This window comes from Chaetodon trifascialis, chromosome 4 (genome assembly GCF_039877785.1).
Source record: "Chaetodon trifascialis isolate fChaTrf1 chromosome 4, fChaTrf1.hap1, whole genome shotgun sequence".
Taxonomy (NCBI): domain Eukaryota; kingdom Metazoa; phylum Chordata; class Actinopteri; order Chaetodontiformes; family Chaetodontidae; genus Chaetodon; species Chaetodon trifascialis.
The window spans coordinates 5008538-5036387 of NC_092059.1; the positions used below are offsets into that span (position 1 = coordinate 5008538).

The window sequence follows — 27850 nt, forward strand, 5'->3', positions numbered from 1 at the left end:
GTTTTTAGTGATACCTCAGGTAAACACGGGGAGAACATGCAAACTCCAAACAGAGAGGCCCCTTTCCTCAGGCAGGCACCAAAGGCATGGTGGAGGACACGCCCCTGGCGCCCACAGCGCCCCATGCAGGAATCGAACCCGGGACCTTCTAGCTGTGAGGCGACAGGGTTACCACCGTTCCACCGTGGCAAAAGATCTGTAGTCATTGGGTGAGATGTGATGGATGTGTAGCAGAACAAACAAGACTGCAGGAGTTGATACAGGGAGAGATGAGACAGAGACTGTGAGGTGTGGCTGCGGACACGTCGATGCTCGCAAATGAGCTGTCTCACAATATGAAAGATGTTTCATTAGAAGTCTCAAAGAAAATCATTGTGCTTTTCACGCTTTATCACGCTGAGGTGCCACCGGTGAGCACACAAGACTATTTTCATCTGCAGCCCTTCAGCCGACCACTCTGCCGTCTGTCAGCCAGCGAGATTTATTTGTAGTTGCAGTCTCTGTGGAATAATATAACAAGAGGCTCCCGAGTTCTAACACCATGTCTGATTTAGTGCAACGGGAGAAGAGGGCGTGTTTGCTCTGACTTAGAACATAACCAAGTAATTGATTGCAGCATCCTTCCAATAAGAATAAACAAACTAATTTGATCGTGGAGCTTTGCAGCCTTTCATGCCTTCAGTGCTGTAGTCATGTAACACTGTGTGTGCCATCATGTGTGACAAGAAGACAAATGTAATCATCTGATTTGTGTTTGTCTTTCCGTGTTTGTCTCAGCACCTCATTCATCTGTCGCTGTACATTTAATAGGGAGCAGAAGCTGACCTCGAGGTTAGGTCAGACATGGGGGTGGGAGTCTTATTTTAGGTGGTAGGTATCTCTTGCCCACTAGCTTTGATGACTGATGCTGGCAGATTTCAAACACCAGCCCTTGTGTGAACCTGCCTTTATTGACATTAAACCGTCAAGTGGAAGATGCTTTTTGTCAGTGCAAAAATGATGCCATAATTACATAAGCATTTTCAAGCTGAGGTTACAGGTTGTCTATTGAATAAGCAAATGAAAATTCAATTTCACATTAGATTTAATTTTAAAGGTGGCAATGTAATGTATTGAGAATACATTGTAAAGATAAGTAAAATGCATTTATTTAATGCTTGGTATGATTGATGCAGTCAGGGTTCAAGCCCTGAAGGAGCAGAGCCTTATTGTGTTTGAGTCTGTTTATTATGAATATTTGTATTAATTTATGTAATTTTATATTTACTTTTCTCAAGCCATTAGCTTGAAACATGAAACTCAGTCCAATAACTGGAAATGATGCGAGTGCTTCCCAAGAAATATGTCCAGTTGGCCGGACAGTGGCGATGAAATGACGGGCCACACCCCTCACACCATGCGTAGATTGACCAACAAGTCCAGCCCAGTGTGCTCCACCAAAAAGCTTCTTGAACCATAAAAGTCTGCCAACAATCAGCGCCAAAGTGGGTGCAGCATTGCAGGACTGAGATACTAATTTCTCATGAATTAGCAAGATTAGTCAAAAAACATGGCCGCTGTCCACTAACAGAGGGGCAGGGCCTGGCAGGAAAATGGCCACAACTCGTTAACAATTTGTCCATCATTAAATATCTTGGTGCATTTCTTCAGGCCATGATTGGGAATGGGCCCACCAAAGTGTTTAGAGCCCAACCAATAGGGGGCGCTGCAAATACCAAAAGTGTGTACCTCAAACCCCAGTTGACAGAATTTCCCCAAATTAGGCGCACATGCTCTTGGGGCAAATATTAATCAGAGTCTGAGGTGCCGTATTGATTTGTGCAAGTGGCTGTGACCAATCACACATTCGCTCAGAATCCAAGATGCCTCCTAGCAATCCTGATTAAACTCACTGGAGACATCCTGCGCCGCCTCCTGAACATCCCCTCTGAGGTTTGTTCAAATCCAGCGAAGGGGGGACAAACAGCAGAACTTTGAGGGTGCAATTATTGAAATGCTGCAGGCTTGGAGATGAAGAAACAAGTGTGTGATTGAAACAGAGTGAAACTAGATGAAGTGACCGTGCTCACCTTTGTGAAGCCTGAAACTCTGCTTGCACCTTTAATTCTGGCCGATGGAGCTGCTTCCCAGCCTGCAGCTGTATTCTGAATTTTGATTTTGCCATTCAAACACACACACATTTGGGTTGCGGCGTTCCATACTACCCACTCTAACGTTATTTAGGCTGTTGAGAGCCAGAGAGGAATAGCACTTAAAGCTGTTTCATGCCATCCACATCAGAGCAATTCATCCAATATTTATGCTCCATGATGCCGTTATGTCTGTTGTTCCATTTCAGATTCATCAATTCTGTTTTAAGTCCCGCTGTGTGACTTGTATTATGCATGGATGATAGTTTTACATCAGAAGTGATTTGCATTTTACTTGTTCAGAGGTATATACAGTACAGGAAGGCAGGCGGCTGTCTGTTCACGCCTATGATGAGAGTATGAGGCGTTCAGACAAAATGCTGCTGGCTTTCTTTGAAGTACAACGAGAGAGGACATTTTACGCTCAGTTTGGAGTCGAGCAGTTGGTTTTGTTTGTGTCTGTTTCATCAGAATGTCATCTTTCAGGATGACTGACGGAGAAATGTGCTTTTGACTTGCCAAAATATATCCAGGTAAACACAAATAGCAGTGTGCATAATATCAGTCTCGTACACATTTTCTCTGTTTGACATTATACCTGGGATGAAAGTAATTCAATTCTTGGTTTGAATTCTCCACAAGGCCTGTGTTTGGCTTGATCCCAGCCCTCAAAGAGGAAAAAAAAAAATCACCCCACAGAGAAACATATGCACTCAACCGTTATCAGACAGCGTTCATTGACATTCAGCTATGGTCCCTAATCAAATTTGAAAGCAGGTCGCCTCAGGCTGACTTAGTAAGTTTGAAAGCCTTATCAAAGCAATTCAAATGGAGATCAGTGGTCGCGAGTGTCCTGATCTTAATGCATATTAAGCCACAGAGAAGACAGAGTAAGACATTGTTGTTTTAAAAAGTGAATTAGGGAGCATTGTCAGATGCTGAACAGCACTGGAATGATAGCTCCTGAAAATGGTCCTCCGCTCTGGTATTTGCTGCATTTCAACACTTTGTACCCTGGGCATCTATTTACAGTAATGGAGTGTACAAGAGAGGGCAATATTTCTGTCAAGGTTTATCCCTTCATGGAAATTGGGACATATGTCTTGTCATGTCCTCTCCTGCTTTCCTTGTCCCCGTTTATAGGCAGTAACCCAGCTGTCACCTCCGTCATATGAGGTTGTGTGTGTGTGTGTGTGTGTGTGTGTGTGTGTGTGTGTGTGTGGACAGCAAGCTTGTTTTTGCCCCCAGGTGCAGTCATTATGGGAGATTATTGCCTTTCAAAGTCTACAAATCATTCCTCCTGCCTCTCTGAATAACATTAAGCGATGTCCGCTGAAGCCTTTTCGCCAAACAACATGGAATGTGTGCCGAATGTGTGGTAATACACAGGGGTCAAGCATAAAAGGAGGGCAGGGGCCATTGTCTCAGCCGAGGTGGAGGGGCGGATTTGCTGCCTCTTCGCTGTGAGGAAATATGACCTGAGGGCTCCTGCCAACTCCCCAAGGATCACGTGTGACAGAAGAGAGCCACCTCCATATAAATCTCCTTCTTTATTGCCCTTTTCTTCCTCTCCCTCATCTCTCCTGCTTGCTCAATATGCAGTGTCCTCCACATGAGATAAAAATAAATCACATGTTTATTGTCTGGCTGCTCTCTTTTCCCTCGTGCAGTTTTGCGCCTCTGCTGTGAAGGTTATTAGGAGTCAAAGGTCTCTTCCAAATGTACTTTTTGTAATAAAAGCAGCGCCTTTGGAAAAGTGCTCCCCCTCTCCCCCTGTGGGCTTCTTCTCTATTTTTATATTTGCCAGTGACAGGTCCATCCGTTTGCTTTTGCCTCGAGAAAAGATACAGGATGGCATCATCCAAGGCTGGATGCTTGTCTGTTGCACCGTGTTTTAGAGTAATCAAATTTCTGCAGTGTAAAATTCACATTAAACGGACAGTTGTAATTTCATAAGACACAATTTATTAATAGCTGCTACTATAAGGACTGAAAACACTTTAAAATCAACATCCTGAACTTATGCATTCGTTTGTGCCTGGAAATATGCTAAAAAAAAAAGTGATAAGTATAGAAAATGTGCTTGCTTTCTCTATAAATTCTGGGAAATGTGACCACCAGATGTCCCTATTCACTCTCTGGTATTCATTTAGGTACGGTATGTTTCAGAAATAAGATTATGTCCTCCTTCCATTCATAGTAGACCACTTATAGCTATTTATTATGTCCACATGACAAAGCAATACATCTGTGAACAATATCTGAGGATTACAGCTGAACGGAACATACTGCTGAAATGCAACAGGGGGAGGAAAAAAATCCATATTTTGGAGACAATTTAAGTGGCTGTGTTTTTTAATAGAGCACCAGGAGAGCTGGCTTCCAGCTAACCGCACAACATGTCCACTGGTGTCGCCAAATAATGAAATGCAAACCAAGTTATTTTCCACTCCGCCTGGGAAAGATGCTGCTCTTTGACACATCATTATAGATCATTAGACGATTCAGTTCACGCCCGTTTGACAACGCTGGATGACGCCTTCTGTGGGCTTCGGAAATTCCCCTTTTCCACGGTGGTAGACTGGAAGACAAGCACTTGTCTCAGGAGATATATAAATAGTAATAATGACATAAAGTAACTGTTTACATAAGTTGTTAGCTTCCATCACGATGAAATGATGGCGAGTGACAGTGATGACCAGTGCTGCTATATCAGACCACAGAGGACGTTCACGCCGGTTCAGTATTTGCTGTTTTATTAACCAGTCAAACTTTTCAATTTAGAAAACTATATCAATTACTAAAACTGTACACAGACTTGTGTATGTAAACGTCACATTCCATGTAATTTGGTGCCTCGTTCGTGTATACTGATTACTCACCCCCCGTAATTACTCTCTTTCCCGACAGTACTTGAAGCCCACATACTCCCTCCCCCTCTCCGCTTGTTTCCAGCAACACAGTCCAGCAGAACAGAAGTAGCGTACTAGCATGGCGCTCGTTGTAGTTGGAGTTCCGTTGTGTCGCCTGTGTCCTTTTCATGTTAGGTTTTACTTAAATATCTGACAGAGGTATGTTCATGCTATACGTTGTACGCCTCGAAAGTAAACATATATTGGAAGAACAGTAGTATTTGTCGAATACTCCAGATAAGCGACTAGTATACTCTAGGTAGCTTGCTAACAAGTAAACGTTAGCAAGAAAGCAAAAATTGGGAGATACGGAGCAACAAGAGGAGGAGTCCTGTTTTGGAAGAGGTAAGCTGAATTTCATTAAGTGGACGAATTATTTTTAAGTGTTATAAATCAATTGATTTCGTCGGAGAAGTTATAGGAAACATTTTCTTTCCAAGTACGGCTGCTGTAAAAACTTCTAATTGTTAACCGCAGTTGCTTTAAAGGTGGCTGCGTTAAAGTAGCCCCTCGCTAGCCAGCGACCTGTGCTAGCAAACTTTACTTTACATTTGGTAGTTTTAATTTTTCATGCTGTCCCGAAAACACTACTGCGCTGAGTACTACTGTCTTAAAGGGTCCGGTAAATATCGGTACACGTTTTTCATGCTGTTAAGTGTTACGTAATATTGACATTTTTTTTTCTCCCCGAGTAATGTTTCACTATAGCTGCATGAGCTTGAGAGGTTCGGATTTTATCATGGAAATGTCAGCATTCATAAGATGGGTTACGTCAGGCTGATTTGATTGGTAGTTTCTTTTATTGATTACCAGACATAGCGAGCTGTTGCCGATTTCTCTGCATGTTTTCTCTCTGGGGAGACAAATCTCAGTCTGTCACTGCTGCGCCGCGGCTGGAGGCGTCTCTCCTTTTGTCGCTGTCATGGCGCGTTGAGCGTACATATGTTCCAGGGTCCAAGGATCCACAAGATTACAGTTTCTAGGTGTAATTATCCGCTGTGGAGTAAATTAGATTAACTTGCCCTTCAACCCTGTAGTCGTTAATCTAATGGCAGACAGTAGGACAGCGGCTTTGTTTTACCAGCTCATCACTAATCTACAGTATTAGATGTGGCGTGAATGTCAGTTTTTCCAACTGTGCCAACTGACATGTAATATTTCCAATGATCAATAAGTGAAGCAACACTGCCCTGTTTCAGCTATATGTGATGACTGTTGCGTGCATACAATGACCCATTTCTTATGTGTGCATTTGATTAATTTGCATGTGTTGACCCTGGTTTGTAGCTGATGCCGATGCCATGGCCACAGCCGAGGTATGGGAGTGACGTGACAGAGCTGGTCCTGCCTGCGAACAGAAAACTTGTCAGCATCATGTCTTTCTGCTGAAGTGGGGCAGAACACACAGAGAATGGACGAGTCAGTATTGTTGGATTTGCTTGAGTGCCCTGTTTGTCTGGAGCGATTGGATGCCTCAGCAAAGGTTCTCCCCTGTCAGCACACCTTCTGCCGTCGCTGCCTCCAAGGCATCCTGGGCTCACGTGGAGAGCTGCGTTGCCCAGAGTGCCGGACGTTGGTGGAGTGTGCCGTGGATGAACTCCCCAGCAACATCCTTCTTGTGCGGCTGTTGGATGGCATCAAGCAGAGGCCTCGAAGGGCTGGTCCTGGGGCCATAGTCTGCACAAATGGTACGTCTGGAGGAGCCGTGGCCAGAGCGCACAGCAGTGGAACCAGGGACCAGGGCACCCCAGGAGCACAACCCCAGCGAGCTCAGGCTAAGAGCACCCTTGTCCGGGTTAGTATACTCACTGTGAGTGAACATGGACCAATGAGCATGAATCTGTTTCCCATTGTTAGGGTCAAGCTGAAACAAAACAGAGAAAATCTGTGTGGATTAAAAGCAGCATGTTGCATTACTGGCTCTCTAATCTTTGCTGCGGATTAACTGTTATCATGGTGATCGGAAAGCCAGCCAGTTGACTAGCAGCCCAACATTACTAATGTCAGTGATTGAGAGCAGTTAATAGTCGAGCCAACAAATTATTCTGTTCTGCACGGACTGCAGCTGCGCTTTTCCCGTTAGAAAGGTTCTCAGTTCTCTCTTAGCGGCTGACAGTACCTTATGCCAAAGTCTTTCTTGTTGTACTTGGAATCCCTGCTGTAGTTTTGCTTGTGAATGTACGTGAGAAATGCAGGGTGGGACTACAGGGTGGTTTTATCTGCAGTACTGAGAGGAGATGTAATGTATAGTTGAAGAAGCAGGAGAAAATTGTGACGTGTTGGGAGCCTGAGTTTCAGCAGTTTCATTTCAACAGATGTGATACAGAGATGAGCTTTTAAACACATGGAAACAGGAAATTCATATCTTAGATTTATCTTTCAGGGGTTGATTTTAATGTGCTTTTGTCCCAACAGTTAGGCAAGATGAAAGCAGGTGCTGAGGCCAATGAATGCTACAGCATATCTTGCTTTGGTATTTTTGTGCTGTTTATATGCTGTTTATTTAATCTGTATCTCTAACAAGAGCTGCTTATTGTCTTTATTTTTAGACTCTCCTCTGAGAATACCCAGTAAATGATTGTTTCTATGTATTAGTTATAAAACTCAAAATCACATTTGTGTGGTAATGTTTGACTTTCTCTGAGTTGCCAGATTATTTGAGGTAGGGGGGCACACACCAGAAAATATAACACCTTAATATTAGAAAGAATTAATCAAGATTATTAAGATTAAGATTCTAAACTAAATCTTTTGCTCATACTTGTACTCAGATCGCACTGAAGGTAGTATTTGTGATGGTATTGCTTTGATATCATTGCATGGGTCCAAAAAAAGGGAGAGGGCAAAAAAATGTGGAAAACACACGGGCCCCTCGTTGAGCGCCTCTGGTCTCCACGTAGGGAGGATAGTTTAGATGAAAAGATGTCAAGGTCTTGTGTAGAATCACTGGAATGTCAAAGCGCTGATAATGCATCTGCCTAGCCATGCAGGTACCAAGATCAGAGACCTCGCTGTAAATCGCTACTGGGGGACCCGCCTCATTTGCCATAGTATCACTTCAGAGGATACATGCTCATTTCAAAGCTGTTTGTGCATCGTGGAATTTCCCTAGACTCTACAAAGCCTGTTTGTTGGAGATAAAAGGTGGACACTTGAAACTGCCATGTTACTTCAGGTTTTTAAGATTGACAGTTGGTTATAATCTCTCAGTGTAGGCACAGAGGGTACAGTCCTCCCCCGTGCACACAGTATGTGAAGGTGTTTTGTCTGAGTCTGTGTAGTTGTGAAGTGCATTAAAATGCCATTTCCTATTTTCCTCGCATTTCCAGCTATTTTGTAGAATGTCATGTTATCGACTAATGGCGCTTCTCAAGTCTATTCTGCCGTCATAAGGCATTCACTGATGCCCGAGGACAAGAAAAGACATGGCTGTGCAGGTGTGACGTTTTTCGCACATAAAAGACAGAGATCAAAGCTCTTCCTGATTGCCTAGTCTGATCTCTGGCCGGTGCTCCATGGGGACTGAGCGCTTCACTGCCCCTGGGTGACACCCTCAGTCCCACTTCTTTGTTGTTCGTCCTCTCTCCCCTGATTTTTGGGGTATCTGAAGGCTTGAAGCAGCTCCTCTGGTGCAGTGCCCCTGTTCAAGCAGAGCTCCACCTCCAATTCTTATATGGTCAGAGAATGACCGGGAGGGGGGAGGCGGTGGGGACGGCCTGACAGATGCACAACAGGGTTTTGTTTCGGGTCCCCTCTGATCTTACTGAATGACCAACACGTGTAGAGTAGCCAAGAGTGTGTGTATGGAAGCCTACCAGTAACAGAAGCTTATGAGTGTTAAGTGAAGGTGTCATGACCAAAAGGGACAAATGCTTAGTGTGTAACCTTGCACGGTCAGCTATCTGCCCCTCCTCTTGTCATCTCCAGGGTTGCTTGCAGCTGTTTGACACTCTGGCCCGGCATCTCTTTGATGATGGGAATGAAAAGGCACATCTTGAGTGCAGTGCCGTGGTTGTCTGGCCCTTCACAGTCAGGTTGATGACTCACCTCCATGGTGCTCCGTTACATGGATGTTTTGTCTTCCCGTTGGCCTTGTTGACTCATATAACACAGTATTTTGTTCACACAGATTGAGAACAGATAGCTCAGTGGTATTTTTGCGTGAGAGTGAGTAAAGCCATTGGAGCTGTCTGGAAGTCAAAGGTTAGGGTTCAGGAGTCATGGCAGTCAGGGGTCGGAGCCAATGAGGGAGAGGGGAGAGGAATTAGAGGATTTCTGGGGATGTCTTCAGTTATCATTATGGTCCACTGGAGAGTTGGGCAATTACTCCCACAGACTCAAAATATAGCTTCTTTTATGATAATTTCTGCCTTTGTCATAAAACTTTAGTGCTCCTTTTTACTGGTGTTGTGCTTTAGCCACAGCATGGCTTACATTTATAAGCTATAAATGTATAAATACAATAAGGCTTTAATTAAGAATAATATCTTCACTCAACTACCTATCGATATGAGTGCGTATGTGTGTCTGTCTGTGTGTGTTTAGTTGATGGGAAATGAGACACTATTCTTTCCTAAGCTCTTGGGGATGTAATTAGGTCATTGTCTCTTCTTTGGTAATTAGAGCGGAGGTTTTTTTTTTCTCTTTTTGCAGGCCTCTTACATTTGATGGCCTCCTCCACCTGCCACTACTTCTCATTATCTTCAAATCCGCAGAAATAATTCTAAAGAAACAGGAAGGAAAAACATAGCATCTTAATTTGGTATTATTTGCCGCTGATTGAGGGAAGTTTTCTCATTTCGTGACCGTCAAGACATTCTTTTTTTTTTGTTTCCCAGTTATTTTTATATTAAAGCTGCAGTGTGTTTTGTCCTCTCTTTGTAGTTGATTCATTTCTTCAGAGAAGAAGAATGTTGTTTATGGGTTCCTTATGGAGCGGTATCTCATTAAAATTCCTGTGCGCCTCCCTCGTCTGAGGTCGATGAGTCACGCTGGCCCTCTTTGATGACATCATATTGTTGTTGAAGCCTTTCCTCTTGGCCGGCTGGCTGACCTCTGCCTGTGCGACAGAACCCCGTCATTACACCCTCACGCTGCCCACATACTGGCAAACACATACTTACTGCTTTCCACTGGGAATTTTTCAAGAAGGCTTTGGTCTATTCATTCCTGCTCTCTCAACACACTCACACTTTTCTCTTGCCTCCTCTGTATTTCCCACGGAGGTCTACAAGTAGCCGTGACCTTCTGGACAGTGCGTGTCAGGGATTTTGGAGCCACCTGTAATTTTCTCTTATGAGACACTGTCACAAGCTGTATTTTTCCCATATTTCTGCCATATACCTCCTCCCTCCTTGCTGTCTAAATCCAGGCTGGAGCCTGTTAAAGGTCTAATGAGATTAGAGTTTATTAGACAGTGAGTCGGCACTGCTCCCCGTTCTCCTCTTACTGCTGACTGCTGACTCTCATTCAGCGGAAACAAAACACTTGTTATTTAGTGAAGCAACCTGCGTGTCTGTGGTTGCCATTATGTGTTTTTACACACTTACCTAATGCACTTTCGCTCAGTTTGTTTCTTGTTGACAAGTACAGTTTTTCACAGCCTGATTCTAAATTATATTTCAAATGAATGGTTTCTGCGTCCTTACCTTAAGTTTCCTGAAAGCAGGTGCTTAATGAGAGAATTCACACCACCAACTTATAGGTGCAACATGATGTGCAACCCAGAAGGTTTGAAATCTATTTCTTCCATTTCCTTTACCACCCATCATGTACAAACTCACGATGGAGTGGAGCTTGTCCCTTCGTGCAATGGGCAAGAGGAGGGGTACCTGGTTATCTTCAACAGGTGAGCAGTCTATTGCACTGCTAACGTACATAGATGAACATACAGCAAATGAGTAAATGGACAGTTATGCTGTGGGAAGTACTGTCCTCCATGTATGGGTTTACATAATTTCCAAGGAGAAGTTTGAAAGACCTAATCATGTGATTAAGGTGCAGCCAAGACCTCCTCATTGTAGTGTAACTCTGCTCTGCTGACGTAGGGTGTGTTTTCTTTCTGGGCTTTTAAGATTTGCCAGACAGATAGAGGAAAGAGTTGACTTGTTTTGCTCTGTCTCCTTTTCACCTCTTCCCCCAGACAGAGTAGGATGTTTTGTGTTAGTGTGTGAGCGAGTCTCTGAGGAATGCCATGAGTAGTAGCAGGTCACTGTTTCTCCTCTAAACACTGGGCTTGTCCAGTCTCGTTCCACTTGCCAACTCACGTTCACCTTCAGTAAACCTTCTATAAGTATCAGCATGTATTTCTGTGTACTTTTGCTGCAAGACATGCAGTGCTGTTCTTTGAGTCACAAGTAAATATGGTGATTTGAAAGGACTGTAGAGGCCTGTGTCTGCCATATTCATGAAGTCTGTACTTCTGTTGATAATCAAGCTTGCAGTGATGTGCCTCGGCACCTGAAAGCCCCAGGGCAGACTCAGCTCTAGCAGTTGTATCTTGTTGCAGGACATCTTTTCATATTCTTCCAAAGTGCTGGCCATCTGGCCACAACTTTCTGTACAGCTTGGACTGTCTAGCTCTCTGTCAACTGATGATTATGTTTAACCTTATTTTGTCGGTTTTGTTAACAAAGATGCGTTAATGTTTGTTGTTATTTCCAGTGCTTTTAACACTGACTTCTGGGTGGTCCACCAGCTAAAAATGTCACATTTGTCAATGGCCCACACCCCCCTGCTTCTTCCGTCCATATCTCATCTCCTGCCAAGTCTGTCAGCAAGACAGTAGTAAGGGAAGCAGCCATGACCTTCTTTACCATCGTCCTGTCACACCTGTGGGCGCCGCTGACAGTCTTTCCTCTGCACTCATTTGTGTGAAGCAGTGTCTGAGGTTCCTCAGGAACAATATTTTAAGAACCAGCTCTTATCAATAATTTGTCTTACAGACCACTTTGACTGCGCTTGCCATCATATCTTATACCAGTCATTCCAGTAATTTCTCCTGGCTTGGGTGAAAGGGGTTGACCCAAAAACAAATGTTTTCAGTGGAATTTATTATTTTGACTGTTTTGTCAGCTGTTTGACAACATTTGTCCCCTTGTGTCCCCCCCTTATTCCCAAACTGCTCCTAATACCTGCCTGGCCTTAACAGAGCAGTTTGACCTCTCACCCTGTGTTGTGATTGGTGGGCCAGGATTGGTCATCCATGGGCCGTTTGACTGCTGGCATGTTAAGTGTTTAGTTCCCATCCCTAAGGCAGAATCATGATTTGCTGGGAGTTTCGTTTTGAGTTGTTTGACCTCTGACCTGAGAACTATTACTGGCTATTCATGCATCTTCAAGCAGCAGCCCTGCTGCCTCTGGCTCACCTTGCTGCTGCATGAGAGATGTGTGGTCTCTGACCTCCTTCTGAGATAGGCCAAAAATTATTCTATCAGATATTTTAAATGATTTCCTCAAATCTCCGTCCTTTTCTTCTGTTAGCCGCATGTGTTTGCTGCTCTGCTATGTGCTGAGAAGTTTCCTGTTATTCTTGGAGGCCCAGAGGTGCAGTTAATCTGCGTTTGTCCCCTGAGTGACATGCTTGTCCCAGCTGTGAGAAGATTCTCGGTATCCGGTACGACAATTCAAAGCAATTGTGTTTTTTTTTGTTTTTTGTTTTTATCTGCTGTAATAAGGACAGTATTAGTAATAATGCCCAGCCACATCTTACATAACACACCTAATTCAGTCAGAACAGTAGTTACAATCAAAAGAAACTATATCTTGCTCCCTAAACCATAAGTTTAAAGTTGAGGTTGTTTGTGACAATTGATGTAGATGTAAACGAAGTACAACTGAACTGAAATGGGAAACAGAATTGCAGGAATAAATGATTGAAAAAACTTTGAAAGAAAAGGACAGAAATCTTGCAAACCCGGCTACCAAAATCTAGTGTTCCCAGTCACTCCACATGTGTGGGGTCTGTCCTGTTGACAGTGTGTGATTAATTACTGAAGTGGACTTGAATAGGGGAGAGCACTGACAAAGACTGGGGGTTTCGTTCATCCAGAGTATGCTGTCTGCACACACACCCCACCACAAGCACTGACTAGAGAGCTACATTCACACTCGTGTCCCATCATGAGTGTTCTGATTATAGGCAAATGTACTTTGAGCTAAGTTGTTTTACACAAACACAGACCTAGCCCTCTGTGAGTTTGGCCTGACCAAGCCAGGCCAGTGTTTGTTTTAATGAGTCACAGCCTGGTTTTAGATCCTCGAGGGCCCTTATACAGTGCACACCCACAAAAACACAGGTGTGTAGTCAGTACACAAACAGCTCTGTGGCAGCACTGTGTGTTGAAATGTCAGCACAGGTTTGAGCCAACCAGCCTGTATTTCTGTTCTCCAGGGTAGGAAGGTGTGATCTTCATGCTGAGCATGTCAAAGCCCATTAGCTCCCATGTATATGGATGGACATCCTGGTTAGTTTCAGAGGCACCAGCATCTGTCTCTCTTTTCTCCCCAGTGCTTAATACTATAACTGTGGGCAGAGTAACCACAGCAACCTAGATTTTTGTAATGTGGGTCTGTGCCAGCAGAATTGTCTGCCTGTCAAATGTCTCTAGTCTTATGAGGCATGTTGATGGGTTTGCCTCTAATGGCCGATGTGGCCATGATCAGGCATCACCAAGACAGACGTGAAAGCATAGATTCCTTACTAATACTTAATTTTATACTCACAGTGCTGAGCTTGTTTTGCAAAGCGTAAGCCAGAAAGCTCTTTCCGAGAAGGACTGGCACAAACGAGTTAAATGGAGTAATTGCTGTAATAGAGTAGTTCTGTTCAGGACTAAGCACTCAGCTAAGCTTTGCAGAAGAACAAGAAACTAGCGAGGGCCCCAAACTCTGAGCTCCTGAGATTTGCTCCTCTCGTTTCAGTATGTGATGCCTCGTTTTACATTCAGTGGACATAAAGGAAACCTAGCAGCTACATGTTACATCTGGGTTGAGTCGAGGGTGGAATGGACAAACACTCTCACACACTTTCTTGAGAAAGTGAAAAATGGTCAGTGCTGTGCTGCTTCTTGAGTCAGAGAACAGATGCAGTGTTTGTGCCTTGGCCCTCTGCCAGACCTGTGTCAATATCCTGGCTTTGTTTGTCCACTGTAGAGGCGTACAAATACCAGCCAATGCAAGCAAATGGTCTTCAGTTGCCCACTAGTCTGACATGTAACACTAGATAATTGAGAGATAGGCACGCATATGAGAAAGTCACACATTTAACAAAGATAACTGGGAAACAAGATAGCAGTGCCTATATAACAGGTTTTATTTGAGATTCAGCCACTATAGAGTAGGTGGTTGTCCAGTTTCTTGTCAAATTTCCCCTTGACTTGCTACTCCCTTCGTAAATCAAAGTCAGCCTAGGCAGAGCAGAGCAGAGCAGAGCAGGTGGCTCACCCTGAATGACTAAGAGGAACAAAAGGCCACAGACACTGCACGCTTTCACCAGCACAGTGGAGAGTAATGTGAGGAAATGCTTAGTATTCAGCTCATATTGACTGGTACTTAATACACAGATACTGTGAACTAATCCCTCTGTAGCTTGGATACAAGCTAACTTCCTATGTGTAAGACCTCTCTTAGCGCTCGTCCAAGTCATTAGATACCTGACAAATGGTATGATCACATTTCTAATTGAAATAATTCGTTTTATCCAAATGTTAGATTGATTAGTGAGGTGCTTATTCAGCTATTGCCACTGGTAGTGCAGGAAAACATTTGCATTGTGAACGATACTCTCTAATGAGCTTATACAGTACATTTTGCATTTGTTTGACTCATTTTCAAATCAAAGCAAAGCAAAGAAATGCAATGCTGATCATATGTTTGTCATCAGTGACCCATCATGTACCCCTCAGTTATTGCCTGTCTCAATTGTGATGGCTTTGGATAAAAGATTAGTTAGGGCTGCTGATCCAATGTCTGCATGTCTGTGTCACAGAACCTTAAGATACTGTAGGTTCTGGATGGCAAGTTGTGCTCCCTCTGCCTCATTTCTTTCTCAGTCTTTTGATCTCACATTGTTTCTCCCCCTTCTCTCTCTAGTTTGCATAGCTTCCCTGGTCTCTCTGTATGTGCTGAAATGTGAGTGGGTTCCTGTGAGAACCGTTGTTAAGCCCAGTGTATGAACTGGCACAGAGTTTAAGAGTTGTGTTCTTTCAGTTTTTAGTCAGACAAGCAGAATGGGTGATCCCAGGGCCACCCAGAACCAGCCTTTACCTCTCATCTGAGGCCAGCCAGGTAAAAAAAAAACAAAAAAAACAGCTCGTACACATTAGGCTACACAAGACGTTGTGGCAGTTCATGTGCAAGTGGTTTCGTGCAATTGCGTTTTCACAGTAGAGCCTGCACATACACCCAGACACACAAGAGCTTCATGAAAACCGCATGTGTGACAGCTCTACAGTGTGTGCGTACGCTCTCCCATAAATCCATACTCCCTTCCTGCTAAACTGCTTTCTTTCTGATGACTAATCTATAGCTTACTAAGTGCACTCAGCTCAGTAATGTCTCGATTGTATGCCCATGTGGTGAATGTTTTTGTAGACTCCACCACCTTAAGACAGAAATCTCAATGAAGTTCCTGGTTTTGCACATGTCAGCCTTTAGGGGTCTGTATGATCAAAGCCATTCTTCTTAGAGGTGGGATAGTCTAGATTCCCATGAGCCTGAAGGCTACACCTACAGGGTGGCATTAAAACTGTAGATTGCTGGGGTCATTGAGTGACTGTTTACCCCTGAGATCTGTTTGCACTCCGGGGAGTGGAGGACATTGTCTCTCTTTAACTGAGAAATGACCCAGGAACAAGGAACAACATCAGGAGGAACAGGAGGAGAGTTTCAAGGGCTTTTGAAAACTTCCTGTTCTTCTCACATGTGATCTGTGCTTCCATCTGGCCTCCAGACTGCTCTGAGTGTTTTCGTGCCCGTAGACTAATGTGTGGAACCTCATTTGCTATGTAGTGATGGAAACAAACAAGCACAGCGAGTTGTAATAGGGTAAAGCTCTTGGAAAGCCTGAATGGTTTACTGCCTATTTCCCTCCTTACAAAATGCAGTCAAGTAGATAAATGATTCTCGCTTCACTTGGGTTGAGTGTTGCTTAGATTTTATTGATTCTGATTTCTGCTTGAGTGTTTTTGTTGTTGTTTTTTGATTCTGCTGGCATGGTGGAGCATAGTTGGACAAAAAACATGGGAAGTTATTGAAAAGAAGTGACTCTGGTTCAACATTTTACCAAATGGAAAAGTCTGTTTTTGCTAGTGAAATCAATATCTGGCAAATTCAATTCAATTCAATTTATCACATTGATGCAGAAATCCTGCAAATCCAGTATTACCATAACACAATAATGATTTCGTTAATATACAAATGTTCCCAGACTGGCTTTAATAAAACCAGATAATTATTGGAAAAGCTCCCTCAGTGTATAACGCACAATTGAGTTTTATTGACACTTAAGCGTTAGCTGATTTTTTGACATTATGGCTTTACTTGGGGACATAAAAACTGGTATATTCTATATTATGCTGTGGTGAAGTTTCATGGTATTAGAATGACTTTTTCCTGTGCATCAAATACTTTTAGTGAGCTTTAGAGATGCTGGTAGGTGGATTTTGTTAGCTTTGGACAGAGCAAAGGAACTTGTTTCCCTTTGTTTCCAGTGTTTATGCTAAGCTATACTCACTGGCTGTTGGCTGTCACCTTATATTTACTGAACAGACATTCTCGTGGTATTGATCTTCCCATCCAGGTCTTGGCAAGAAAGCTAATAAGTGTAATTCCCGAAAGGTCAAACTATTTTGTTGAGGTGGTAGCCCATTAACTTCACCAGTGCCCTTTGCGCCATCACTGCACTCTCTCCCAGAGCTGGACTCCAGATTCTGAATGACTTTCTCTTATAAGATACACAACGCTGTCGAGAGACCCAGAAATGGCCCCCAAAAAAGTGCTCCTGTGTGGAGTTTCCATAGAAACTAGAGAATGGAGGTTTTTCTTTTGTCTCAGACTGAGAGCGAGACAACAGCTCCAGATGAGTAAGCTGTCTTCTGAGGCTCTGCCTTGACAAGAGCTGCTCATCTGAAAGTCCCTGTATGACAGCATCATTGGAATATCAGTGAGCGAAAGTTGGTGGTCTGTGGCCCGTCCTAATTAGGTTTTTTTCCCCTTGATTGAGTCATTCTTGGTGTTCCTCATGTTTATGTTTTTTGGACATACTGGACACACCCGATTGTGATCTGATGGGAAAATCAGAGACCCAAGAGGAAAACAGATGTTCAGCTCTCATTCACCACAATTGTTTTGCTCAACAATGAAGAAATGGTATTATTAACAAACCTGTTCTCAGTACATTAAGATAACAGATTTATCCAGAACTGTATATTGAATTGACCTTGAGAAAGAGATGCAGCTACTAGAAAAACAGGCTAATTATGTGAAAAATACAAAGAAGATTAAAAAATTGTTAAGAAAATACAACTATGTGCACAATTTCAGCCTATGCTCTGATTTTGTGTGCACCATCTCTTACCCAATTGTGTTAGTTTAATTGAATTTGGGTCTTTTTCTGGCTGCTGGCTTTCTTAAACATGATATCTCCGCCTTTTGTCCTCCTCTTTTTGTCTGTCGCCCATTTCCTGCATTTTACACTGAGAAACCCTCAGGTTTTTAGACAGTGTGGTGGAGGCAGCGAAGAAGCCAGCTCTCTACACAGTGGTCATTAAAAAAGCCATTAGGAATCAATTTAAACTAATGCAGCTCTAATGGAATCAAGATGGCCCACGCCTTCCGAATTTCTCACTACCATCATGTGTCGGTGCTTGTACCACGAAGTTGGTGGCAAGGTCTTCAGTAAACGGTGACTTGATAATGAACGACAAATGTCCGATGGCCACCTGGTCAGTGTGGCACAGGCTGCTTGTGCTCCCAGTACTTGAATGTCTGACGTGTCTTGGCCTGGATGTGTTTGTAGAAGGGCAAACCAGACAGACTACCCCTCGGCCCCCACACAAGGCACACTCTTTTGGCTGTAGTACCCCCTGCTCATTCTCAAACCCCTGCAGAGCTCCTGGAGGTATCCATATGGGAGTGGAGACATGTCTGGCACTTGCACAGAGGGGGTAAAGGTTTCCGTCTACTGTGGTTACACGCCACCCTTGAACTGCTGACAGAGCAAAATCTACCTGTAACCTTTACTATTTCCCAGTAAAAACAAAACTGTTGTGCAAGTGTTATGTTTGATGACTAACGGATTATTTATTTTGATTTTCTTGAGCTGGTTGGTTGTCAGCAGTGTGTTGGATCTGACTCTGTAGCAGACCTACAGGAAGCCTATTTGCTGGTTAAAACACCTCTTTCAAACAGTACTGTGTAAAGGCAAGCTGTTAGTGTAATTATCCCCATTTGACCTACTCCGTCCTCCACTGTATGCATGCATGCATGCATTGTGTTTTTATGCCTGTCTGCTCACTGGTTGTTGACATTTGGCTGTGCTGTAGAGCACAATGCTGGGGTAATTCACTTGTAATCCAGTGCTGTGGAAGAGAACACTATAACAGCCAAATCCCCCTAGCACACAGGTCTAATTGCATTATCTGCAGTACAGGAGTAATTGCACACACCAGCTGATGCTCTGCACAGTGGGCATAACCTCTCCCTTTTCCTCTTGCTTTCTCTACCTTTTTTTATCTGTCTGTCTGTCTCTCACTCATGCACACACGGGTAGGTTAACAGTCTTAGAATTACCATTTGCAGCATGAAAAAAGTTGACGGTCTAAGGACTGTCCAATGTAAAGATTTCCAGCAAAGCAACCCACTCATTTAGCCCCTAAAGGAAAATGAGAGCTAACATTTTCCACTGAATGTATTCAGAGAATTCAAATGTGTGAACCTTGGCTTCTTGTACTTTGGTGGGACTTTTCTGTCCCCACTGAAGTTAGTAGGAGGAGGCACTGCTCTCATACAAAACTCCAACTCCAGTTCTAAGACAGCACCTTGGTCAAGGGCACTGACAAGAGAAGTGACCTAACATACATTTTTCTGATGGTGGTGGAATCTGGAGCACCTGAAGGTCACCCACACTAACACATGCAAAGTCCATAGAGAAGGCCCTGCCATGGTGAGGCGACAGCTCAACACTGAGCCGCCATGCTTCACAACTCAAAACGTGGTGCGAGGAGGTTGTGAAAGCAGCTGCCTGGTGAAGCCCATTTAATTGACTGTTGTATCACAATCTCTGTTTTTCCACCTGATACGGCGTAAAGACACATTAAATCCTGAAAACATTCATTTCAACTGATAATGGGCTTCACTGTTCAGCATATTTATCATGTCAAGCAGTCTGAGAACCAAAATATTTGTGTCACCAAATCGCTTGTCTGCTATCTTAGTTGACAGTCCAAATGCCACAGCCTTGAGAAAGTTGGGCTGCTGGATAGAAATATATATTTTTTAATATTATTATTAGTATAGGCTTGAGAAAAAGTAAAGGTGCAGTTTAAGCTGGCAAATCTAACTAAATGTAAAGTGAACCGAACTTTAATACATAACCTCATCTGTGATGTGTGATACAGCAACAATAGCTTATTCTGCTGTATAATTACTTACATAAACGTTCACTGCAGATGTTGAGGACAATTGGGAGAGGTGCAGTGAAGAAAAAAAAAACTAGCTTTGCCCCTCCTTAGACCAAAGAAAGTCTGTCTCATATTGATGTCTTTTACCAGGCTTTGTCATGCAGAGATGTACCTTAATATAGCCTTGCCCTGCCCCTGGGGAGGGTTTAAAAGTGATTAAAGCAAGGAGGATCTGTGTGCATGATTGTATGTTTATGTGATTCGTGTATTTGTCTTTCAAACAGCCTGAGATGAAACCTTTTGAGAGCATTTATGTGGTAGCAACTCTTTAGTTTTGGCTCCTGTTGGAAGCGCAGTCCCCTCTCCTTTCCAGAGGGGATGTTTGGTCAGGACTGATGGTGCTCCTTTATGCAGGTCCACTGCAGACACAACAGTCTCCATGGACACAAACCGGATATTAACCCCCCAGCCATCACCCACCCACACCACCTCTTACATCCAGAGGCCCCAATAGTCAGCCTCTCGTGATTTTCTCTCTCCCTCTCTCTCACTATGTTAAGTCAAGTGAAACATGGAAATGTAGCTCTTTTATGATGCCAGGACAGAAGATCAAAAAACCAGCTCAGAAGTAGGCAGTAAGAGTGTGGGATCAAAACATATTCCCCTGCCAGGAGTGACTTTGGTCAGTGTTATCCAGTGCAAAACTCGAAAAAAGATAATTGCTGAACTAATTGAATAGAAATCCTGAATTCCTGCCAGTCTCAGAAATGAAATATTGTTCTAATACAGTGTCTTATACATGCAGAACCTTCATTTACTGACACCTTTTATCAGTGGAATAACTTTTACCATGCGAAAAGGCAATTACATAACAACGCTGACTTTGGACACTGTGCTCTTACTAGAGGTTTTATTAAGTCTTGGCCTTGCTCTGCAAACAAGTGCTTACAAACGTCACAGTCTCAAGGGGACAAGCATTTCATATTTACCATGTAATTAGATCCCACTGGCTTTGTGTAGCTTGAACCTGATCTGTCATTTGCAACAAAAATGGCAGAGCTTCCACTTTCATTTGCATTTTCATCACGAAACTCCCTGCCAGGCCTGGGTGGGCTCAAAAGCCCTGTTTTCCCCTGAAAGGAGCCCCAGTCCCAGTGCAGTGTGCAGGGGGCTGCGGTACCCCTCCTCCCACCTCTCTCTCCCCACAGGCTGGACCAGCAGAGCCAGAGAGCGATTGGCTCTGTGCTTTAGGCTGTGTGATTCTCTGCAGCAGGGTAATGTCACCCTGGCTCACCATCACGCCTCATTCTGTACTTTTATTCTCCTCTGAGCCTTTAAATGGTTCATTAGCCTTTAACAAGACTGCAGAGCCTGCTCCAAACTCTGCATTAACCCCTCTCTGTCTCTCTGGCTCACTTTCTCTCTCTGCCAGTATCTGCCTGAGTTCTAGCCATTTTTTCTTATCACTGTTTATATTTCTTGTTGACTCCGCACTTTCGCTTCAAGACTTGGGATCCAGTGAGTTTGTAGTGTTTGTGATTCTGATCACTGCGAAAGATGTCTAACAGCAGTGGGATAAATGGTGGGGGGCTGGTTTGGACTGAAGCCTTCCTCATGGACACCCATCCTGAATGGAGTACATTGATGCTTCTCTATCCTGCTACTCCCCCCTACTCGCTGGCCCTCTTTCCCCAGATTGTCATTCCCTGAATGGGCCTTTCAGGACTCGAGGCTAGCAGGCTGAGATACAAAACCTTCCTCTGCAAGATAAAGGGACAGAGCCCTGGGCCCTCTGAAGGCGTTAGTCAGCTAGTCACAACCAGCCAGGCTCATCACACTTAAACTGTGAACTCACAACATAGATCTTTTCACTATCAGGGAACAAACGGGGCAGTTTACTGTGGAAACATGCAGTCACAGATTTCTGTATCCTTTTTGTTTGCGCTGTCCAAAAAACAGGCTAGTTTTATTTCCCGTTGGCCTGGTTTCCAGTTGATTTGGGAGTGAAAAGACTGACTGTGAGCACTGTTTGGAAATCTGATGGCTTTCATATGGACTGTTGTCTTATGTTGTTGTGGTGCGTTTTTGGGGCCTCAGCTTGGATATTTTCAATTTCAGCTGTTCTCGAGCACTGCTCCAGTACCTTTCTGAAAAATGTGCTCTCAGTTGGTGATTCATTTTTTATGAATCCTGCGACTAAGCCTGAACTACATTGACTTCACAAAGAGAAAGCAAAATCTTTTTCCAAAGTTGTGATACTTTTTTGAGATTGAAAGTTCGTTTTTTATTTTTATTCTTGCATTACTTTTGTCTTTCCACTACTGCAGTTTGTTCTAACTTTTCAGAGCTGTGACCAACTTTCACAAGCAAATTCAGTATGCATACTTAATTACACTTATTTTGTTCTCTTTTCAATGGAAATACACTACAAACACAAGGCTGGTTAGAATAAGCATGTAGCACAGAACTGCAATGCAGCGTACATCTTACGCTCCATCTCTGTTTGTAGGGTGTACCCCAGCTCCCTTGTGCCAAGGCGCTCTACAACTATGATGGCAAGGAACCAGGAGACCTCAAGTTCAGCAAGGGTGACATTATCATCCTGCGCCGGCAAGTGGACGAGAACTGGTACCACGGGGAGATGGGTGGAGTTCATGGCTTCTTCCCCACCAACTTTGTCCAGGTCATCAAGCCGCTGCCACAGCCGCCACCTCAGTGCAAAGCTCTGTATGACTTCGAGCTCAAAGACAAGGAGGCAGACAAGGACTGTCTGCCCTTCTCCAAGGTGAGACACAGTAGCACTGCAACACCCGCAGCTCTGCAACGTGGTCACTGTAGTAAAACAAAAATACCTCTCATTACAGTGACACTCTGTCTTCTAAGCATTCATTTTCTCAAGTTATGCATGTGTTAGAATGTAAGGGCTGTTAACCGAAACGCCCAGAGAAATGGTTTATATTTTGAGCCAGACTTCTTGATGAACAACTGTAATTAAGCTGGACAGAATGAATGCCATGCAGAGCAAGGCACGGCTTAACTACAGTAATTGAGTAGTTATGTGTGTCCAGCTGTTTGGGTCATACTTTGATGTTTTTGTATTCTGTCATCAGCTGTTTATATGCCACATGAGCAAAAACAGAAACAAGCTTACTAAGTAGTTTTCCAAGCTGAAATCCGTGCAGTAGGCTCCAGTGTTTTTACTCTCGGGCATGTCCATTTTAATAAAACATTGTTCCTACCTCATTATTTCTGTTGAGTGTTTGTTCCTGGAGGATGAGAAACACTCTTAGTTAGCAGCATCCTTAATTAGGTTCTCTCTCATGCAGCGCCCCTGTCTGTCTTGAATTTCAGGATGATATCCTGACTGTGATCCGCAGAGTGGATGAGAACTGGGCAGAGGGGATGCTGGGAGATAAAATTGGAATTTTTCCCATCTCATATGTGGAGGTAAGAAAACTAAGTAGATTCTTTAATGTCTGTATGTCACTAATCATGAGCTGAGTAGGAGCCCCATGAAGATCAGCCAAGTGCTAAGAGCCTTTGAACATAGTAGTGTTTCCTTATGCATCCTGAAAAATGTGTATGACACCCCTCTTCCTTTTGAAATGCTCATATGTTTCATAGAACCACTTAAATGTGTCTTTGAAGATTTACACAGCCACAGTCTGTCCCTCTGTGAGCGCCGCGGGTCTCACTTAAAAGCTTTAGGACTAATCCAGACAGAATGAAGCAAATCTTTGTCCTTGAAAGATGATTATATTTTTCATTTAAAAGCTGTCTGTGGCAGTGTGCATTCTGTTGTTCTGAACATAATAAACAGGCAGAAGAGAGACTGGATCGAAGTGTGTTGAGGTTAGCATAAAGGAGAGCACTGTTTTTCAGTAGCTCTGACAGTTTTCTTTCTTCCTTTCATGTGCATCCTCCCTTCTTTATATTCATATTTTTATACACTGAGTGAGGTTTTGCAGAGGCAGAGTGCAGACTGTATCTAAAGCAGTGTGTTGTTTTGTTAGGCAGCCACTGCAGCAGAGTATATTATTTTGTTGTCCTCTGACTAGATGGTATGCACAAATGCAGGACCATCACTCATGTATAGAGTGCCCCAAAATGTTGTTTTGGTTGTGCACAACAGCTGAATATCTAGGTAACTGATTTTTCACTGCTTTGGTAGCTTTAGTTGCCTTTTCAGTTATTTATATACAATAATTTACATTTGCTGTTAAAGGTGCCCTTAAGTTGAATGAGGTTAAGGTGTTTTGTTTGTAATTGCACATGTCTGACTTAATGTGCTGACACAGGCTCTCTCTAGGAGGGAATTGCTTGGCTTTTATGTCCTAAGTAGAGGGAGCTGCTCGGGGCAACGTGTGGCAGCAAGTGAGAGCACCCTGTGATTAACTGGAACCTTTTTAGTGTTCCCCCTTTAATTTTTTACCTTACAGGTGCCTGAAAGGGTCACAGAGTCTGCACTCTCAGAGCTGGCTTCAAACTACAACTCCCACAGACTAATATGTCCAATGTAAAGACCCGATAGATCATTCTGCTGCTCTCCATCTCTACTGACTAGATAAAGACAGAGGTCTTCCATGACAGTCAACTTTATTATGAAGAGTGACAGTTTTCATGATCGTTTTAATATTGTCAGCTCCACCGCTCCCCCTCCTCTGTCTGTTATTTCCACCTTACTGCTCTCTGTTCATTGCCTCATGTCTGTCGTCCTCTCTCGTAGTTCAACTCTGCAGCTCGTCAGCTTATAGAGTTGGACAAGCCGTCGGACTCCAACGGGGACTCTGGTGAGGGGGCCTCCTCGGGGCCCCAAAGCAACGGCGCTCAGCGGGCAGGGGAGAAGAAGAACAGCAAGAAGCGACATTCTTTCACCTCTCTCACCATGTCCCACAAACCCATGCTAGCTCCTCCCCCTCAGCGGCACTCCATGGAGATCAGCGGGCCGGTTCTCATCAGCTCCAGCAACCCCACAGCGGCCGCCCGAATCGGGGAGATCAGCGGGGGGCTTTCCTGCAGCGCACCTTCACAGGTAAGAGGCTGCTGCTGCATTGCAGTCCCTCTGTGGAAGTTGAACTCTGTTGACGGACAGCTCATTTTTGGAGCTGTCTGCAGTATGACAAATAAGCTCCATTTGGCCTTTTTATAGCACAATGTCTGATCTTTTTTCACAATGCACAGCAGTATGTAGAGGACTGTGGCCTTAAACACAGAATGGAGGAAAGTGCAGCACATAGAGCATTATGTACCCTCACCGTGCTCCTTATTGACCGCTAACAATGTACTTTATGGGATTCTTTAATGCATTGTACAGGAAGAGATGACTCTCAGCCAGCTGCTCTGTCCGTGTCCTCTTCAGTGGTATTTAATTGCAAAACTAAAACACAGTACACAGTCAAGCAAAAAAAAAAAAAAAGTCCAGCTCTTTTTATTTTCGTATGATGTTTGTTGTTTTATAAAGGCTCCTCTCTCCTTCTGTCAGCAATTAGGCCGACTTCCCTTTTCCCCCGTCATACCAAACAGGCCATTGCTCCATCCAAGCGTTTGAAATCATGGATGCGTGACTCCACTCGTCCGCAAAAACGACTCCAGCTCAGCCCTCAAGGTTTCCACACCAATCCCGACATGACAGGAACTCGCAGCTGCTTTATGGCTGCCAGCCGCTGGAGATTGGCTTTGACTTGGTGCTAGACAGTCAGAACAACAGACCTGGAGATTTACAAGACCAGTGTCCTGCTGATTCATCGTAGTCTGAGGCTCTGCATGACTTGACGTAAAACCTGCAGCTAATAATAATACTAAGTAAATGCTGGATGAAATTCCTCAAATAGGTGTTAAACAATTATACGAATCAAAATTAATTCATCATTCGCCATCTGTCAATGATTCTGAGTGTCCAGAAGTTTGAGAACAAGTGAAGGTGATCCATCTGAGGGTTTCAATGTTATTATCTTATTACCTTAAATTTGACTGGCTTTCACACAGTAGCTGCCTTTTTTCTCTCTTACATAACAATACAAAAACAAATGCTTTTAAGGGCGAGTGGTTTGACTACATTCTGAGACACATTTCATATTCTATACGCCTGCATCCGCTTTGCTGGCCCACTCTGAGCTTCTGGGAGCGTGTAGCTTACTCACTTTTTCTATTATTTTGCGCCCTTGTGTTTTTCCTCTCGAGCGTACTGTCTGTGTTGTCTGGATACTGCAGACTCTCTGAAATGCTATGTTCCAAAACTCCCCATTAAGCTCAATCATCAATCTTTCATCTACAGCGTTTGTGTTTATGTGCTTCCCTTGTGCGGGGGAGACAAGGAGAGCGCTTGTCTACAGTCAAGTGGATCTTAAGGATCATCTGTCTTTTTTTTTCAAACCCCATCCTTTCATGTTGATATGATTTATATATCATCAAAGACTTGCGGTAGGTGTAATCACATTTTTAATGACTCCAGACGTTTCCCACAAATCATTATCGGGGTACTTTTAGAATAAAAGAAACGTATATTTGCGTCTGTAAGCTGATCCTCCCAGGTGACAGCAGGGCTAACAATACGTTTGATTTACAGATCGTTGTGTTTAATAAAAACACAATAGAGACTCTCTGGGCGCTGTATGCACAGCCTTTTTTCCTCTCCTCTCCTCTCTCCCGCTTCACCTCTTCTCATCTTCTCTCCTTCCAACACCCAGACAAAAAACAACAAAGGTAAGCCCCAGTCGCCTGGGGAGCTGAGTAGTCCCCGTCTTGGAAATGAACACGCCTCTTATCTAACAATGCAGTAGACAGAGTGAGGCCGAATTGTCCATGAATGAAAGGAAATGTATTTATTTAAATGAGCATAACATACCTGCCCTTTGGTTTTATAGTTATTTGTTTCCAGGCAGCCGTTTCTTTAACAGTGTCACCTTTGAGCACAGTGTAACATTTGGCTTTCCCACGGCACACCCAGTGAACAATAGATAAGGAAGCAGTGGAGGCTAAATCCAAGGCAGGCCTGCGCTCTGCAAGGCTCACCTTAAGAGGCGGCTCTGTGTGGAGCAGTCATGCGAGGAGAGACCACAGGCTACAGGGAGACATTGTGTGTCCAACAGTATGGCCTTGTTACCAGGACACCACCATGACTCACGTGGATGTCTGGCTGGAGAAGCCTCCTCTCTTTACATGCCCAATCAAATATCCTGCTGGGTGGTCACCTGGTTTCCTCTGGCCAATCCGATCGTCACACCACCATTGTGGTTATGGCGAAGTCACCAGGATACAATCCCACATGTGGGCATCACTGTTCTGTGAGAGTCATTTACATCCAACGTGACAGAAGAGAGAGAATATTTTTAGCACTGTGGTTTTTGGCAGTGGAGCTCATACAGTGGATTCATTGCGGTATATTTGACTGTCCACGTTTCCCTTTTGTTGACAGGTACACATTTGCACAACTGGACTAATTGTGACCCCACCCCCTAGTAGTCCTGTTACTACAGCAACGGTCTTCACATTTCCCTCAGAGACGAGCTTCACAGCTATCCCTGTGGTAGGTGCAATCCTCAACAGGTCTTATAAATCTGACAAAAATGAGGCAAAAGCCACAAAAAAACCCAAAAATAGACGAGTTAAACATTATTGGAAAAATGGATTCAAAGTAAGTATGCTGCTGTTTCTGGAATACTAAACAGATTAGATATGGAACAATGGCCAAAGAAAGCACATTTCTATTTAAATTTTCCTTCTTTCTACAAACAGTAATGACTATTTTCACATTGTTGAGGCAGTTGACTCACTTGTGTGTGCGTCTGCCATTGGGTTGCATTATTTGTAGTCATGAAATACATGTTATTTTCATTTCAAAATGGCCTAGTGTTATAATATGTGACAGAAATAGGGTTGAACATGTTTGCTTAAAACGGTAAAGGAGCATACGTTATAAAATGGTGTGTGAACAGGGGCTTAAATGAGCCAATGCACAGTCATGTTCCCTCCAAACCTTTTGCTTTCCCATGAGAATATGAGTTTGTTTAGATGAGAAGGCCACTTCCCTTCAGCTGCAGCGGGCGACATAGTTAATTCAGGCTGTGCAGATGTGAAACCGTGTTTATCTGAATTCTCTGTCGAACGGCATGCAGCAGCCTTATTATTTCACAATTTGTCATCCAACTCCATAAAGATAGCGACATGGAGGAATCGTTCAGTCAGAAAT

General features: G+C 43.7%; 1 protein-coding gene across 2 annotated transcripts in view; it reads left to right on the plus strand.

Moving 5' to 3' along the window:
• The first annotated feature begins 5095 nt into the window (after nucleotides 1-5095).
• Nucleotides 5096-27850, plus strand: part of sh3rf1 (SH3 domain containing ring finger 1) — a 29489-nt gene continuing 6734 nt past the window's right edge. The window contains exons 1-6 of one of the 2 annotated variants that reach the window (XM_070961260.1): nucleotides 5096-5386; nucleotides 6329-6836; nucleotides 22172-22447; nucleotides 23014-23109; nucleotides 24389-24694; nucleotides 27077-27187. In XM_070961260.1, the coding sequence (XP_070817361.1) occupies nucleotides 6453-6836; nucleotides 22172-22447; nucleotides 23014-23109; nucleotides 24389-24694; nucleotides 27077-27187 (1173 nt within the window). In that variant the 5' untranslated portion in view covers nucleotides 5096-5386; nucleotides 6329-6452. The remainder of the gene's footprint in view (nucleotides 5387-6328; nucleotides 6837-22171; nucleotides 22448-23013; nucleotides 23110-24388; nucleotides 24695-27076; nucleotides 27188-27850) is intronic. The other variant, XM_070961261.1, reaches the window with a different exon arrangement.